At 28.7% G+C, this 19,751-nt stretch overlaps 1 protein-coding gene across 2 annotated transcripts; it reads left to right on the top strand.

Annotated features, from left to right (window-relative positions):
* Positions 1-605: 605 nt before the first annotated feature.
* LOC145269337 (uncharacterized) lies at positions 606-16,972 on the top strand. Of its 2 annotated transcripts, XM_080125040.1 has the most exons (3): positions 606-1,290; positions 11,303-11,364; positions 12,849-16,972. In XM_080125040.1, the coding sequence occupies exon 3, from the start codon at positions 13,182-13,184 to the stop codon at positions 14,100-14,102; it is 921 nt and encodes a 306-aa protein (XP_079981166.1). In that variant the 5' UTR covers positions 606-1,290; positions 11,303-11,364; positions 12,849-13,181; the 3' UTR covers positions 14,103-16,972. The 2 variants fall into 2 exon arrangements, with proteins under 2 accessions (XP_079981166.1, XP_079981165.1); XM_080125039.1 differs by lacking the exon at positions 11,303-11,364.
* The last annotated feature ends 2,779 nt before the right edge of the window (positions 16,973-19,751 follow it).

Raw genomic sequence — 19,751 nt, forward strand, 5'->3', positions numbered from 1 at the left:
TCAACTTTAGATTGAATTTGTCCATAATGCCGAAATAGCTTGCAACACAAGAAGGAAAGAAAAAAAAAAGCAAGAAAACAAGTGACTCAGTAACACACAACAGTTTCTTGTACAACAGTCTCCAAGGAACAGTCTGTCTGCATTTTTAACACCATCTACTTATATGAAGTTGAGCAACAAGATTTTGTACATGAGCATCGAGATTTTCTGTCATTTTGCGAGATCACTAGTCATAGATGTTATGGGCACTGCCATCTTGATTCTTTCTCCCTCCCCCCCGTCGCCTCAGCAGCTTTATTCCACATGGCGCACACGCATACGTATGCTTTAACAGTAAGCCTTTTTTTTTTTTTTTTCGGTTTCCACAATTTTCCTTATGCGATTTCTATAATTTCATTTATTTTGATTTCAATAATTTTATTTTTATGCTTTCATTAACATATTTATTATATAAATTCAAATAAAAGAACATTTTTAATTTTAAATTTCCCAAACATATATTTCTTATAAAATTAAAAACATATTTTTATAAAATTAAAAAACTACAATTAAAACTTTATTTTTTAAAAATGTTGTTTTTAAAAGTGCAAATAAAGATTAATTGTGTTATTTTTATCTGTATAATTTTGTTAATTTTTATTGTATACTTTTTCAATATTTCAACAAATCGTTTCACAATCGCAATCCCTGAAGAGCAATAAAAGTGTAGGAACTGATTGCCTTGTCACCGCTTCCGGCAGCGCTTCTTCGCAGAAAATTAGATTAGATGACTAATTGATATTTGGAATATGATCTTTTCGTTTCATCACGGAGACGTACATCTTACACTTTTGATTTATTTTTTATAGGAGAAATTCTAAACAAAAACCAAATTTTATTGACTTGGCCTTCGGGACAAGATCTGTTCTTCAGATGCTACTACACTTCAATTTCTTGTTCTCTGTCAGTGGAGGAGAAATTCTTCACGACTGTGACCATTTTTATTTTTGTTCCTTTTCTCCACGTTAAAAAAACGACCCTGGTGTCTAACTCTGTCCCGTGAGGAGGCATTGTAAATAGGAGCTTATGTCGTATAACTATAAAGAATTTTAATTTTAAGAAGAAAAAAAAAGAGCCAATAGAAGAAGGGATTGAAGAGAGATAATTCGAAATCTACTTCCGGTTTAGGACTGTTTTCAACATTTTGCTAGATGAATGAACTCTTTAAGGTTTCATTTTAAATTTACAAATCATATAATCGTGATGTTTATTTAAAGCAGACAATATATGCGTTACAGAATCTAAGTAAAAGTAAGTATTGATTTAATAAATTACTTGGGGTTGTATTACTGTACACATAGATTCGAAAAAGTTGTCAACAAAAAAAAATATAACCAATAAATGTTATCAAAGGCAAGATAAGTTACTTTTCTACCGAACTGGATATAATTTTCGTGTTTTTATTCAATTTAACATGTTTATTCAGCTCGAAAAGTACACAGTCTTTATCGATGTATTGGAAACTTCAAAATGGCGCCCGACTCTCTCTTTAACACGGTAAGTTCGGGAAAAGGTGTTATAAATAATGAACTAGACAAAATACTGTTAAAAATTCGCTCAATATATGTTACCGTGACATAAGTTGACATATATTCGGTGTTTTTTGTTTTTAATAGTATTTTGTCTAATTTATTATTTATAATACCTTTTCCCAAACATACCGTGGTAAAGAGAGAGTCGGGCGCCATTTTGAATTTTCCAATACATCGGTAAACACTGCATGTTTTTCGAGCTGAATAAACATGTTACATTGAATAAAAACACAAAAAATATATCCAGTTTGGTAGAAAAGTAACTTATCTTGCCTTTGATAATATTTATTTGTTATATATTTATTTTTTGACAACTTTTTCGAATCTATGTGTACAGTAATACAAACCCAATTACTTTGATGTAATGAACTTTTAAATTAAATGAGCCATATTTTGATTTCTTTGTTGAGAGTTTAAGTTGTAAAAAAGAAAGACTGGCTTTTTCTGTGACGGAATGTTCATTGAGTAGTATCGCATTAACCCTCCCTCACAATTTTCTTTTAGGAAGAGGAACAAAATATATTTTAGTCAGACGAAAACTTAATATGTTCAAAAGTTAAAAACGCATATCAGTATTAGTCTTCTTTTTTTTTTTTTTAACGTAATTATTAATTCACGCAATAGTAGTTATTTTTATAGAATCACTCCCGTTTCTGAACCGGGTTCCAGACTGCTCTTTAGGCACCTCCAAAAGTCACCACAGAATTACCCCCCCCCATATGTAAAACAATGTAGCTTTATTATAAATTAATATTATCAATACAACTTTTGTACCATTTAAAAGAAGGGCAAAATAAACTAGTAATAATTTAAAAAGAATTTTTCATCGTACGAAAATAAGGAAATTAAGAGACGAAAATCGTGTTTACATAATTGGCGCTTTAAAATAACGTAAGCATTTCGAACGTGAAACCATACCCGTGTTTAATAAATCTAGAAAAAATCAACTAATGGTTAGATTTTTGTGAAATTTTCGACACTTATCCATTTTAGAATGAAATTACATGTAAAATGCAGTTTCCCTAAAATATACGAGGGGAAGTTTTTTTTTTGTGTGTTTTTTTAGTGCATGCCCTTCTCCCATATTTATTTTTTCGAAATTTGAACAAAATATATTTAAATCTCTCGAAATTTCTATTTATTATGAAACATTAGAGTTCAAATAAGTAAAAAATATTTATTTTAAAAAAATTTAAATACATGTATTGACCAAAAATTTAACTTGAAGTTGCAATTAAAAAAATGATATAAATTTAATATTATGTTGTTGTTTTTTAAATAGCGTTTTTTCTAATTAATATATACTATAATCAGTTGAATTGCCAAGAAAAAGAAATTTCCTAAAAATCAATTGATTTTTAAAAGATTAAAACGATTAAAAGTCCATTATTTCAAAACGTTCTGTTACAACATAGATTTTTAATTGTGTTTAATTTTTTTTTAATATTAGGTTTTAATATAAACATGACTCTTGTCAGCTATTTTATCGCCAAATTAAAACCAATTTAAAAATATATATTAAACATTTTATTGACGGCTCTCCTATTTGTTTGTCTTTTTACTGAACAAAAGTATGGAAGCCGGTAGTTAACCAAATGAACATTCAGTAAAACCGTATTTCATATTTAATATACAAATGTTTATAATATTATTAATCATGAAACTGTAAATCTTAAAACCTAACAAAATTATAACAAAGATTAATTATTAATTACAGTTTGAAGAAGATAAACAAAGGTTTTAAAAAATCATTAAGTCGCTTCTGCTTTTCGTCACAGAATCATGCGTTCCTTTTTTCACAATTCTTTACATTTGCTTGGCAGTGCCTACTGCTCTTTCTTATGTAATTTTTTCCGTTAAAAAAGCAAATTATTAGTTTGCAAGATATTAACATTTTTAATTCTGACGTTTTGCGTGCATTTTTTCAACTAGTTTCCCTGTTTAAAAAAAAAAAAAAACACGACTGGTGATGGGAGTGAGTATATAAAATTACCAAATAATAATTTAAGGTAAATTTTTAGTTTACCGACCCCTTCGCATTCAACTTTAATTTGTTGACTTTTATAGGTTTATAGGTATGCCGAGAACGAATATCACAGTTCGTTTTTTGCACAAACAAGTAGTTATCCATATTTGGAAACATTCAGTGTCCAACGTAATTATTATATAGTTTTTATTGGTGGCCATCTTGTTTTCCAATAACGAAAATACACCAAAAAAGGCTAAATATGATCCATGTAACTGGAATCCTCCCTCCCTACCATTTATTGCAGCAAAGAATTACAAGAACTCTTGAGCGGAAAAAAAGAACATAAGATAAGACCACAAATTAAAACAGCGTTTAGAGTTAATATTTATTAAAATGAATTAAAACAGCGTTTAGAGTTAATATTTATTAAAATAAATTAAAACAGCGTTTAGTGTTAATATATATTAAAATGAATTAAAACAGCGTTTAGAGTTAATATTTATTAAAATTAATTAAAACAATGTTTGGAGTTATTATTTATTAAAATAAATTAAAACGGTGTTTAGAGTTAATATGTATTAAACTAAATTATAACAGCGTTTAGAGTTAATATTTATTAAAATAAATTAAAACAGCGTTTAGTGTTAAAATTTATCAAAATAAATTAAAACAGCGTTTGGAGTTAATATTTATTAAAATAAATTAAAACAGCGTTTAGAGTTAATATTTATTAAAATAAATTAAAACAATGTTTGGAGTTATTATTTATTAAAATAAATTAAAACAGCGTTTAGAGTTAATATTTATTAAAATTAATTAAAACAGCGTTTAGTGTTAAAATTTATCAAAATAAATTAAAACAGCGTTTGGAGTTAATATTTATTAAAATAAATTAAAACAGCGTTTAGAGTTAATATTTATTAAAATTAATTAAAACAATGTTTGGAGTTATTATTTATTAAAATAAATTAAAACGGTGTTTAGAGTTAATATGTATTAAACTAAATTATAACAGCGTTTAGAGTTAATATTTATTAAAATAAATTAAAACAGCGTTTAGTGTTAAAATTTATCAAAATAAATTAAAACAGCGTTTGGAGTTAATATTTATTAAAATAAATTAAAACAGCGTTTAGAGTTAATATTTATTAAAATAAATTAAAACAGCGTTTAGAGTTAATAGTTATTAAAATAAATAAAAACAGCGTTTGGAGTTAATAGTTATTAAAATAAATAAAAACAGCGTTTGGAGTTAATATTTATTAAAATAAATTAAAACAGCGTTTAGTGTTTATATTTATTAAAATAAATTAAAACAGCGTTTAGAGTTAATATTTATCAAAATAAATAAAAACAGCGCTTAGAGTTAATATTTATTAAAATAAATTTAAACAGCGTTTGGAGTTAATATTTATTAAAATAAATTAAAACAGCGTTTAGTGTTAAAATTTATCAAAATAAATTAAAACAGCGTTTGGAGTTAATATTTATTAAAATAAATTAAAACAGCGTTTAGAGTTAATATTTATTAAAATAAATTAAAACAGCGTTTAGAGTTAATAGTTATTAAAATAAATAAAAACAGCGTTTGGAGTTAATATTTATTAAAATAAATTAAAACAGCGTTTAGAGTTAATATTTATTAAAATAAATTAAAACAGCGTTTAGTGTTTATATTTATTAAAATAAATTAAAACAGCGTTTAGAGTTAATATTTATCAAAATAAATAAAAACAGCGTTTAGAGTTAATATTTATTAAAATAAATTTAAACAGCGTTTGGAGTTAATATTTATTTAAATGAATTAAAACATCGTTTAGAGTTAATATTTATTAAAATAAATTAAAACAGTGTTTAGAGTTAATATTTATTAAAATAAATTAAAACAGCGGTTAGAGTTTATATTTTTTAAATAAATAAAAACAGCGTTTAGAGTTGATATTTATTAAAATAAATTAAAACAGCGTTTAGAGTTAATATTTATCCAAATAAATTAAAACAGCGTTTAGTGTTAATATTTATTAAAATAAATAAAAACAGCGTTTAGAGTTAATATTTATTAAAATAAATAAAAACAACGTTTAGTGTTAATATTTACTAAAATAAATTAAAACAGCGTTTAGAGTTAATATTTATTAAGATAAATTTAAACAGCGTTTAGTGTTAATATTTTTTTAAATAAATTTAAACAGCGTTTTGAGTTAATATTTATTAAAATATATTAAAACATCGTTTGGAGTTAATATTTATTAAAATAAATAAAAACACTGTTTAGAGTTAATATTTATTAAAATAAATTAAAACAGCGTTTAGAGTTAATATTTATTAAAATAAATTAAAACAGCTTTTGGAGTTAATATTTATTAAAATAAATTATAACAGTGTTTAGAGTTAATATTTATTAAAATAATTTTTAACAGCGTTTAGAGTTAATATTTTTTAAAATAAATCAAAACAGCGTTTAGTGTTAATATTTATTAAAATAAATTAAAACAGCGTTTAGAGTTAATATTTATTAAAATAAATTAAAACGGTGTTTAGTGTTAATATGTATTAAAATAAATTAAAACAGCGTTTAGAGTTAATATTTATCAAAATAAATTAAAACAGCGCTTAGAGTTAATATTTATTAAAATAAATTTAAACAGCGTTTGGAGTTAATATTTATTAAAATAAATTAAAACAGCGTTTAGTGTTAAAATTTATCAAAATAAATTAAAACAGCGTTTGGAGTTAATATTTATTAAAATAAATTAAAACAGCGTTTAGAGTTAATATTTATTTAAATAAATTAAAACAGCGTTTAGAGTTAATAGTTATTAAAATAAATAAAAACAGCGTTTGGAGTTAATATTTATTAAAATAAATTAAAACAGCGTTTAGAGTTAATATTTATTAAAATAAATTAAAACAGCGTTTAGTGTTTATATTTATTAAAATAAATTAAAACAGCGTTTAGAGTTAATATTTATCAAAATAAATAAAAACAGCGTTTAGAGTTAATATTTATTAAAATAAATTTAAACAGCGTTTGGAGTTAATATTTATTTAAATGAATTAAAACATCGTTTAGAGTTAATATTTATTAAAAAAAAATAAAACAGTGTTTAGAGTTAATATTTATTAAAATAAATTAAAACAGCGTTTAGTGTTAATATTTATCAAAATAAATTAAAACAGCGGTTAGAGTTTATATTTTTTAAATAAATAAAAACAGCGTTTAGAGTTGATATTTATTAAAATAAATTAAAACAGCGTTTAGAGTTAATATTTATTAAAATAAATATAAACAGCGTTTAGTGTTAATATTTATTACAATAAACTAAAACAGCGTTTAGATTTAATATTTATTAAAATAAATTAAAACAGCGTTTAGTGTTAATATTTATTAAAATAAATTAAAACAGTGTTTAGTGTTAATATTTATTAAAATAAATTAAAACAGCGTTTAGAGTTAATATTTATTAAAATAAATTAAAACAGCGTTTAGAGTTAATATTTATTAAAATAAACTAAAACAGCGTTTAGAGTTAATATTTATTAAAATAAATTCAAACAGCGTTTAGTGTTAATATTTATTAAAATAAATTAAAACAGCGTTTAGTGTTAATATTTATTAAAGTAAATTAAAACATCGTTTAGTGTTAATATTTATTAAAATAAATTAAAACAGCGTTTCGTGTTTATATTTATTAAAAAAAATTAAAACAGCGTTTAGAGTTAATATTTATCAAAATAAATTTAAACAGCGTTTAGTGTTAATATTTATTAAAATAAATTAAAACAGCGTTTAGTGTAAATATTTATTAAAATAAATATAAACAGCGTTTAGAGTTAATATTTATTAAAATAAATAAAAACAGCGTTTAGTCTTAATATTTATTAAAATAAATTAAAACAGCGTTTAGAGTTAATATTTATTAAAAGAAATTAAAACAGCGTTTAGAGTTAATATTTATTAAAATAAATTCAAACAGCGTTTAGTGTTAATATTTATTAAAATAAATTAAAACAGCGTTTAGAGTTAATATTTATCAAAATAAATCAAAACAGCGTTTAGAGTTAATATTTATTAAAATAAATTAAAACAGCGTTTAAAGTTTATATTTATTAAAATAAACTAAAACAGCGTTTAGTGTTAATATTTATTAAAATAAATTAAAACCGCGTTTAGAGTTAATATTTATTAAAATAAATAAAAACAGCATTTAATGTTAATATTTACTAAAATTAATTAAAACAGCGTTTAGAGTTAATATTTATTAAAATAAATTAAAACAGTGTTTAGAGTTAATATTTATTAAAATAAATTAAAAGAGCGTTTAGTGTTAATATTTATTAAAATAAATTTAAACAGCGTTTAGTGTTGATATTTATTAAAATAAATTTAAACAGCGTTTGGAGTTAATATTTATTAAAATAAATTAAAACATCGTTTAGAGTTAATATTTATTAAAATAAATAAAAACAGTGTTTAGAGTTAATATTTATTAAAATAAATTAAAACAGCGTTTAGAGTTAATATTTATTAAAATAAATTAAAACAGCGTTTGGAGTTAATATTTATTAAAATAAATTTAAACAGCGTTTAGAGTTAATATTTATTAAAACAAATTAAAATAGCGTTTAGAGTTAATATTTATTAAAATAAATTAAAAGGTAAATATTACCTTACCCTACAACATAACACCGACCACTAATTTCTTTTTTTTAGGGGTTTTCTAGTTCAGACAATGAGTCTGATAATCAAGCCTGTCGCAAAGTTACCATTTGCATGGTATTAACTCCTGTATTCATGGACTACTTTGCATCATTTCACCGTCTTTGTTAATGCTATGTTAATGTTTTCTTACATGATTTTTTTAAAAAAATGTTCTTCTTTTGAAGATTGCAACGTTGGGTATGGGGAAGCCAAACCAGCTGCCAACATTGCTGTTTATTGAAAACAACCGAGAGCTCTTTGTAGTATCCTCGTTGTTCCCTTTAAGCGCAATTATCTGGATCTCTTTTTGCTCTTGGTTCACCAGGAATATTAGTAAAGTAGGACTTCGGATTCTTCTTCATAAGCTTTGTGGCACGTATGATTACCGGTATGGTTGATATCTGCCGATCTTACATGATGTGTTTGCGTGGGCATAGTAAAGTAACTTATCACATCATGAAGGAATCTTCAGCAGACATGAAATAACAAAAAAGTTTTAAAAAAAAAAGAAAGTGGTTCATTTTTTTGTGTTGTTACGTTTTCACGAGCGGTTTACAAAAACATATTTTTATGTTTTTCGTTCGTTTTTGCTGTATTCAATTATAGAACTTGTGTAGTTTAACAAGTTCTTCTGCAGTTTAATTAACCGTTTTTCCATTAGTAACATGCCGACATTTACAGAGTAGAATACCATTTAAAATTTAACAGAAATTCTGTGTTTTCATTTGGAGGTGGTGGGAGTGGAGGTGTTGTGGCGGCTGCGGCGGTCACAACACACCTGCCCCTGTTCAAACAATGTGTACTTTCGTAAAAATATTTGAGGTGCATACTCAGTATTAAGTGTCACAATCAAATACCAAACAGTGAAGTTCTTGTTAAGGAAAGACATATACCAGCATCGAACAGATGACAATCTCTATTCACATACAATGGATGTGCCACATGATTAATATAGAATTTGAAAATAACGATTTCTCGATCAACTGCAGGTTGGGAAATGATTATAACACAAGCTTAGAAGCATAGACAAGGACTGTATCAAAGAACACCTGAATAGAATATTTGTAGATTCTTAGAACTGAGAAATATTAGCCTTAAATAAAGTAGAATAGAGAAAACACATTAGGATTGGATGTGAATTTCTAAGAACTAATCACATAGACTATAAAATACTTAATTGTAGATGTCAATTGTAGATGTTAATTGTGGATGTGAATTTCTAAGAACTAATCACATAGACTATAAAATACTTAATTGTAGATTGCACAAAGATAAACAGAATAATGTTCATGAAGTCACACAGAACTTGAAGTATTACAAATGTGAAAGTATTCTATCAAAGGCTGTCTGTGTCATTCAACTGAAGGCTTACCAGATACAATCACCATGTTCTTGCCATCTAAGATCAATTATTCTGTCAAGTGTAGGAAAATTTATCAATCAGCACCAACTCTTAAAAGGCACATAATAGTAGACAAAATGTGAATTTCATGAAGTAGTCACATAAATCTCATCGTAGTTATTTCATCTTCCGACTGTATTTTCAACGTTTCAGGTCAGAGCTGATTTTCAAACTCACCTAGGAAGTCGTGCAGGGAAAGACAGTAATAGTACTAGAAATAATTGAGTGCAAAGAGATGGCATCAATTAGATTTCGGCAAAATTTTTATGCAGCTAAAAATCGTTATTGCTTGAAGCTTTTAGATTTAGGTAATGTTTGAATATATATATATATGAAGGTATGCACATATTCATAAAGTCTTCATGCACATTTATAGATTAATTTAAAACATTCTCTTAATTCTTCTAAACCAGTTTAGTTTTCATTTAATTTTTTTAATTTTATAATTATTCTTTGTAAAAATAGCATTAATTTTTGTAGCTTTCTTATTACTAGATCTGTTTAATGAGATGAATCGTGGTTGTCTCTCGTCCATCGTTGTTTTATTATTGAATTATCCACTCTTAAATTTAGAATTCTGTTTTAAAAATTGTACTGAATGATAGAAAGAATCGTTTTTATCATACCAACTATTTTTTCTTAGGAAAAGCTCTTTAGACAAGCATTTAAATAACAATAATATTTTTCGATCACTCAACCATTTATTTTTAAATATTCTTATCTCCTTAAGCAAAATAGAAGTATTTATGAAATTATGGAAGAAAATAGTAATAATAAATCTATTCTGAACAAAAGTACTACTTAGAAAAGTAATCACATAAAATTAAGCGCAATATTTTAATCACTGGCAGCCATGCCATCTTCAATCAATTTCCGCAAAATAGTTGAAGTATTCCAAGTATTAACATGTAGTTGATAAGTGTGTGTGTCGTCGACTGAAACGTTAAAATAACTTAGGCCAAATTATATTTATAAAAACAGAACATTTTTTATGATCAACAGAAAAACATTCATGTGTTCGTTTACAACCCTACTTTGCTATGATAAATAAACATAACTATATTTCAATTATATCTCTGAAAAAACAAGGAACATTAAATCCACTAGAAATATATTGGGTTACACAATCTAATTAGCCTTTATGCAAATCCAGATATCCATCTCCCTGATTGTTATCGTAGAAAATTACGTTCCAGAGAGTTTAATGGATTGGAGAGAATGCAAATGTACCAATATAAACAAGTTAATGTAAAGATGTAAACATTTTTACATGTTTACAAAACAAGGTACAGTGCATAGATATGGGAAAGTGCTGTGAAATTACTGGAAACAATGCTGTAAAAGAGGATCATACTGATAATGGCACTGATAGTAATGATGACCTGACATAAAATGATTAACTTAAGCGCAATATTTTAATTGCTGGCAGCCATGCCATCTCCAATCAATTTCAGCAAAGTAGTTGAGGTATACCAAGTATTAACCTGTAGTGAATATGAGTTTCCTTGATTCCAACATTAGGACCGAATTATATATATATATTTATATATATATATACAAAAAGACCATTTATTATGAACAGTGAAAAAATATTAATGCATAAGTTTAACAAATAAAGTATACACTAAATACCTTTCTCTTTCTTTTTCCTTCAACAGGCCTGACTAATGTCTAATCTTCGTCTCCACATCAAGAACTCTTTTCATGACTATAAAAACAGGTGTGCACATGAACACTGAACTCTTCTACTTACCCATTTCTTTCTTCTACTAACGGAGATAACAAATAAAGTTGTTTGCTAAATAGTTAAAATGAGACTTATTTTCGCTGTCTTCAATATTAACTAAAAGTATCTTAGAAGGATGAAGCTAATTGCAAAGTCAAAGTTGTACAAAGTAAATCTGATTGCTATGATAAATATAAGAGAATGTGTGTGTGTCTGTAAACACGTGTGTTTATATATAGTTCTGGAATGTTCTTTAGTTGTGAGAAAATCAATTGTCCTTTACAGTCCATTAATTTTCATGGCGAAACTCAGGTAAGCTTACTTTGAATATTTGCATATGTGTACAGGCAGAAAATTATTTTTCATGTGGAAAATGGTTGAGAAAAACCCCGAATCATCTCATTTGTTTGCTAGGATCAGAAAGAGAAAGAAGAAAAAGAGAAGAGATGGAAGCGAAAGGTCAAAGAAAGTGACGTCAATGATTTTTTTATATATACTTTTAATATCAATTTGGAGATCTATTTATCCAGGCCTTTGCAATATTTAAAGCTTTTAAAAAGAAATCTTGTGTGAATCAAATGATTAGGAACAGCAATATTTAAATTAAGAACAAAAAATCAAAATTATGAGATTTAAATGTGAAAACTTCTACAGATATCAGATGTATTTTATTATAAAATCGATATTTTCAATACTATGCTTTCCTTGAATTAATTTTCTTAACATGTAAATATTTTAACAGAAGAAATTAATTAAAAAGAAATGCAAAAGGGTTTTAGAGGGAATAGATAAAACGATTATAAATGTTTGAAAATTATATACACGGGGTAATCACATTGACATCATGGTTCCCGTCATCAGATGACCAAAGTTAAGCAACGTTGAGCCTGGTCAGTACTAAAATGGGAATTCCAGGTGCTGTATGTGCTCTCCACTTATCTCAGCATTTGTTTCCAGTCAGTATTGGACCTCTCCTTGCCACTGGATATATATAGGTATAAAATGTATAATACTGTGTAGATTAATTGGCATGATTGTATTTTGATAACTTCACATGTACGCACACACACACACACATATATATATATATATACACATATATATATATTTAATGTCATTACTTATATTGCATAGTAGTTATTAATATTTTAATTCAATTTCTGTGAGAATATAGAACTTCATTATTCAAGTACTCGCAGTAATGCAGCTTAAGAATATATCTGAAGGATTTTCAAAACTAGAAAAAGTAATTTGAATATATATATATAAGATAAAAATGTAATAAAATTAGAATATAAAAATTGTAAGTCTTTAATTCAATTATTTTAAATATAATTTCATAACTTTGATTAGATAAAAGTGATTTACTGTAGTACTAAAATGATTTTTTGCATAAATTGAGTCTTATTTTTGGAAATTTAAATAATTTTAACATTTGATAACTATATATCATGATATACTTTTCTTTTGCTTTACAGATAAAAACCTTTTCTCATACATATAAGTGGATGTTTAACCGAGAAAACAGGAACCTGAAAACCGCAAATTAATAAAAAATATTAAAATTTATTGAAATGAATTCTGATTTACACATTTGTGAGTATTTTCACATTTAAAATATTTTTTAAAAGATCATACTACACATTTGCAGAAAATCTTTTATATACCATTTGAGAATGGAATATTTTAAACATGAATCAATACTTATTGTCTAAAATGTATGAACTAACACTACAAAGAAACAGCATTTTATGATTTATATTAATTTTTATTAATAATTTGAATTTTTAGATTCTATTAAAATATCAAAGATGGAGCATAATATTGCTGCATCGGTAGAGGAAAAGTTATTTTCTTGTGGGATTTGTGGAAGAAAATTTTTGCTGAATAGTAATTTAACTAAACATATCCGAACTCATACAGGAGAGAAACCATATTCTTGTGAAATTTGTGAGACTTCTTTTACACAGAAGTCAACCTTGACAAGGCATATTAGAATACACACTGGTGAAAAACCATATGATTGTGAAATATGCAATAAATGTTTTTCAGACAAGGCAAACTTGAATCGACATATGAGAATACACACAGGTGAGAAACCTTATGATTGTGAAATATGTAGTAAATCATTTTCAACGTGGGATGATTTAAATAAACACATCAGATCTCATACGGGAGAGAAGCCGTATTGTTGTGAGGTTTGTGGGAGTTCATTTACACAGAAGTCACTCGTGACACGGCATATGAGAATACACATTGGAGAGAAGCAGTTTGCTTGTGAAATGTGCACTAAGTCGTTTTTAGAAAAAGAAGATTTAAATAAACATATAAGAATTCATACGGGAGAAAAACCGTATGCTTGTAAAATATGCAGCAGACCATTTTCTGCGAAAGGGACCTTAAATAAACACATGCGAACACATACTGGAGAGACGCCATATTCTTGTGAGATTTGTGGGACTTCGTTTCGACAGAAATCAATCTTGACATTACATATGAGAATACACACTGGAGAAAAGCCGTATGCTTGTGAAGTATGTAGTAAGTCATTTTCGCACAAAGGAACTTTATATAAACATATCCGAACTCATACTGGAGAGAAGCCATATTCTTGTGAAATATGTGAGACTTCCTTTACACAAAAGGCAAGCTTGACAAGACATATAAGTAAACACACTACACAATATGACACAATTGAGTATGTAAATATCTCCACTGGACCATCTGTATAAAGGTAAATATCTTGTGCAGTAGCCAGTCCTAAGAACATATCAGAAAGAACAGTTGGATATACGTCATACACCACCTATTCTGATTATACAATATTGGTTTGTTTAACATAGGATAGTAATATCAGACAACAAGGCGAAAGTAGCAGCCTTATAAGAATCAGTTTTTCTAATGATGCTGGCTTAAATCGAGTTGAGCCAGAGTAGATGATAAAATACCATGGTCCTGTGTATGACATGATCTAAGAAAGATTTCTGTCATTGTACTAATTATAGGAGCAACTGGAATCAACAAAGAGACTTCTGGAGAAAAGTGCTACAGGAATACAGACTTAAAGGAATAGTTAGAAAGTAAAAAAAAAAGTTGAAGTTTCTAAAATATTGTAAATGCCTGGCTTCCAGTAAGGTGTTCCATGCTTAGAAAAAGCATCCAAATAAACTCGAACTCAAAACTCACCTTTGACAAACAATATGAGATTAAGTATTGGAATATGGAGCAAATCTGTTTGTGAAAAATAAAAAAGAATTTAAATCAACAAATGGTTTTTCTTTTACAGAGAAGTTAATCTTGATAAGACGGAGATACACCAGTGAGAAAAAAGATCCTCAAATCAGAAGTAAATCCCTAAACAAGATAACTGCCATTAAGCAACTGGCAAACCCTGCTTTCGCCTATGGTTTTGATATTGATTTGCCACAAACTAATATCAATAAACTTGATACTAAGGCCAGAAAAAATGTTAGCTTTACAATGTATGAAAACGAATGCTACAGCAGGATAGACCTACCATAAAAAGAAGGAAATTGTGACCTCACTGAAATCAACCATGCATATCGAGCCACAACAGAAAGCTCAATAGATATGATAATAGGAATGGTGAGGGATCACAATGAGTATCTATTGCATCAAACCTCACAATACTTGAGGTGGGTTGCTACTGAAGAATACTGCAGAGATGATTAACTTGCATTCCAAATTGCAAAAACTGAAACACAGAAAGAGATGAAAACAACATAAGCGAACAGAAGATATTAACCAATAATATCTAGTACAGGGAAGCTGCACTCCAATGGCTCAAAAATTACTAACTTCCATATGATGAGGTGTATGATGATGTCATCTTGATTTATTAAAAATATTACGACCGCTTTATTTTGGATTTTGGTGGTGGCAATCTTGAGTCAGGGGAGAAGATAATGATAGGAGAAAGATGCACACACAGGAATTGGCTGAGCTGGTTCTAGGCTCCTGTTCTTCAAAAACTAAACTTCATTGAACTTTGAAATGTGGTCTTTATCTCTTTTCTGGTATTTGCTGGCCGCTAGCTTCATTATCATTGTTTCCAAATGCCCTTTTTGAATTAATTTTTTTTTTGCTTAACAGTCTCTAACATCACTGCATTCAACATTGTTTTTCCAAATGAACTTTCAATTTTCAATTATTTTTGTTTTGACTGATTTTCTGATTGTCTTCCTGCAGAGTTTTTGGTACATTGATTATTCAACATTTCTTTTCCAAACGTTTCACTCATGCACATTTTCATAGTATTTCTCTTTCTCCGTTCACTGAACATTAACCCAAACATTTTAATTGTGTTTCTTCCCCCTTGGCTTACACACCGCCACCACCTGATACAAAATAGAAACCAGAAAGAACATTAGCAATTTATGTCTTAATAATGGAATATAAATTTAAAATATAAAAGAATTAAAAAGAGAAAGTTTGTATATTTGTCGTGTGTTCAATCTCCTGTTTTTACTCAACAATTCCAGTGTTAAAAATAAAAGTAAACAAAAGAATAGCTTAGTGTTCAGTTCAGTTCAGTAATAATAGAAATTCTTCCCCAAGAGATGTTGTATACAGCTAGACACTGCCATCATTAAAGATTACATTTTTTAAACTGATATTGAGTAAATGACATGTGCTTCTCAAGTCTAAATCTTTAGAATTATATAATTTTATTCTCAATTGCAACAATGCAACATACCATGTTTGAAACAAAAACCTCAACTATATGCCGCATGAAAGAAACCTAGATTTGTTTCTTTGTTTTTCTTTCATTTTAGGATGAGGTTTTCCATGAGAAATAGTTATATCAGCTATAGCTCCTAAGCCTTACTCTTAATAACCTTGGATTGGGTTAGTATTCACGTTTGATGAATTTATGTTAATTTTTCTTTTGGAAATTGTATGAAGTCTACTTTAATGTTAAAATCCGTGACATCTTTGTTCATCCGTTTTGGGAGTCTGGAAAGTCCATTCGCCAGTAGCAGCTATTTATCTGGTCGAAATTTAATGATCATGTATTCTTGGCATTTTAATAGCAATCATTGTAGTTGGGGAGGTGTTGCTGTTGGGTTTTTGGGGCAGATTATTCGTAAAAGCTTGTGAAATTTTCAACTTCAAATAATCATCTGTAAATATATATGCAAAATCATTTGCATCCAAATACAACAGTTAATAGCTCATGCTTGATATTGATGTGGCGTTGTTTTGTTTGGGTCAAAGGTTTTGAAACAAAAGCTATCTTAGATTAGAGCTGCTCCTAAACCTCTAGATGATACATTGACTTGTATTATAGACTTTTAAAAAGGCTCTTAATAACAGAGTAGCGTTTCCTTGAATATCCTTTATTGCTGGCAGCAATTTCTGGTGGTTATTGCTCCATTCCTAGTCAATATCATTTTTCAGGAGTTTCCTGAAATTTTCCATGAGGCCCAGAAGCCAAGGAATGATTCCTTGTTCCTTCTATAGCTTCATTACATTAGTTTGACTGTAGAGGGATTTTTATTTCCTCCACAATTGAGGGTCTGGGTGTAATCCCGTTTTCTTGAAGATAGCACCAATAAATCTGACTTGTTTCTGGTTGTTATTTTTGTTTATTATTTTTTGGAATCCTTTAGAGAAGAGGTTTCATAATTTATTCTTTTCACAGACTTCTCCTCATCTTCATAATTGTTGTTGTTTTACCAAATTTTAGCCAACTCATCCTCTGGTGTTCTCCATGTGATTTTCTAGAGATAAGTTATGAGACTCGCCATTCATATCTCCTCATGGTTAATAACGTGAAGAAGTTCAGAAGATGAGTTTGCTAAAACGTAGTGAAACAACAACTGGTAAGATGAAGATAACAGTCTGTAAAAGGAATGAATTCTAAAAAATAAAAAAAATAATAACATTTGGTATGAATACGACAATGGAAGATAAGAACACAAAATTGGATTTATAAGAACATAAAATCCAACCTTTATATATAAACGTTTTATGCACTGTGCCACAGGCCTTGGCCTGTGGCACAGTGCATAAAACGTTTAATCTCTACGGCAGCAAGGGAGTATTGTTTGAAGATTAAGGTTTCAATGCTACCCAAACAGGCCTAAGGATTAGTTAGCCAACAACTAGAGAAGGCAACAATTTCTGAGTTACGAGACCCAACATTCCTATCCTGTCACAATTAATTACAGAAAACATTGACGATTTTGTTGCAAGGTGTAGGTTACAAGCAAACAAATGTAGGTTCAGAGATAACCTGGCAACCAAAGAATGTCTCATAGAAAAAATAATTAGCGGCACAAGACACCCGGAATTACAGAAACTCCTGCTACCTAAAGGCATTGAGCTGACACTTAAAGAAACCATAAATAGTGGGCGAAAGCACGAAGCGTCCCTAACTTACATGAGACAGCTGACTGAGATTCAAGAAAGTGATTGTCAGGAAATAGACTCGATCAAACAGAGCCAGTATGGACGATGTGAAAACCCACATAAAAAAGAAAAATGCCCAGCCTGGGGCACCACATGCTCAGCATGCGGGAAAAAGAATTATTGGGTTAAAATGGGGAAAAACAAAAATGAAGGCACAAGAAGATTCACTCAAACCAGAACCACACAGGACCGCAAACAACCGCACGAAAATAAAACAATAAGCGGAATAACCAGATATGCTCATTGAAATCAGAACCCATGGAAGTTTATAGAAAATTCGAACAGTTAAGTTTTGACGCAATTTAACAGCAAAAAGATGAGCATACTGAAGTCTTCACTGAATTGAGAATAAAGCTGCCTAATTGACCAGGCACCTATCTATTAAAGACCAAAGTGGACACAGGTGCAGAAGGAAATACGGTTCCTCTGCAAACTTTTCATAAGATGTTCCCATCATAAAAAATAGATAATCAGGGACAGCCCATCCCAGGTTCAACAAAAAAGGAGCACACCATACTAACTGCATATAATGGTTCAAGTATAATGCAGCATGGTTCGATTTCCATACATTGTGCACACATAGATAAATGGATCACGCTTAAATTCTTTGTGATTACAACAGAGGGTCCTACAATAATTGGACTGCTCTCACTCAGAAACTTGGAACTAATATGCATCCACTACACAATTAGAGAAACCCAGGAACCTATTAATTCCATCATCGAATTAGAGAAATCATACCCGAATCAATTTGACCGCATAGGACATTTCAAAAACAAATATCACATAGTTCTAAGGCCTGGTTATCAACCAGTGATCCATGCACCCAGAAAATATCCAATCTATTTGAAAGGGGAAATCGATTAAGAATTAAGGTCGATGGAATCACAAGGCATTATTAGATAGGTTAGTGAACAAACCGAATGGGTTAGCAGCATAGTGCACGTTCAGAAAACGAATGGAAAACTTTGCCTATGTCTCAACCCAAAGGATCTTAACCAAGCGATAATGAGATGCCATTATAAGAATCGTACAATGGAGGAATTATCGCATAAGCTGTCAGGAGCTCAACAGTTTTCAAAGTTGGATGCTAAAAATTGATATTGGTCCATACCACTTGACGTAGAATCGCAATTATTAACGACCTTCCATTCATCGTTTGGAAGATTCTGTTTTCAAAGAATTCCCTTTGGTCTGGTGATGTCACAGGATGTATTCATGCAGAGAATGGGCATGATACTTGAAAAATGTCCGGGTACAATTGGACTAATTGATGATGTCATTGTTTATGGGAAGACGAAAGAGGAGCATGATCGCAACCTGCACAGGTTAATGAAAATAGCATAAGTTGGAGGGTTATGTTTTAACAGTGAAAAATGTGCTATTGGTCAAAAGCAGATCAGTTCTTTTGGTGTTACATTTGAGAAAATATCTACCCATTTAACATATGTTTTTACAGTAATCGTGAAAAAATAACAACTCGATAGTTCTACGATAAAGATGGATTAAAACCAGATCCAAGCAAGGTGGATGAAATAAAACAAGTTCACAGCTCTAGCAACGTCACAGAATTGCAAAAGGTGTTAGGAATTATCACCTACTTAGCTCCCTTCATTCCGCATCTTTCTGATTTGACTGCACCTAGGAGAGACCTACTAAAGAAAGATTCAGATTACTAATCGACTGCCAGTCACCAGGAAGCATTAAAAAAAATCAAGAATTTGATTTGTCAGGAAATATTCCTCACATACTTTTATCCATCTAAAGAAACATGCCTAGAAGTGGATGCATCAAACAAAGGTTTAGGTGCAGTACTCCTTCAAGAACGGAAACCGATTGCATTTGCATCCAAAGCACTAACAGAGATGGAGCAAAGATATGCAAACATAGAGCGAGAACTTCTAGCTGTGGTTTTTGGCCGTAAGTGATTCAAAACCTACCTATAT

The sequence above is a fragment of the Euprymna scolopes genome, chromosome 45 (genome assembly GCF_053919585.1).
Source record: "Euprymna scolopes isolate OS-2025 chromosome 45, ASM5391958v1, whole genome shotgun sequence".
Lineage (NCBI taxonomy): Eukaryota > Metazoa > Mollusca > Cephalopoda > Sepiida > Sepiolidae > Euprymna > Euprymna scolopes.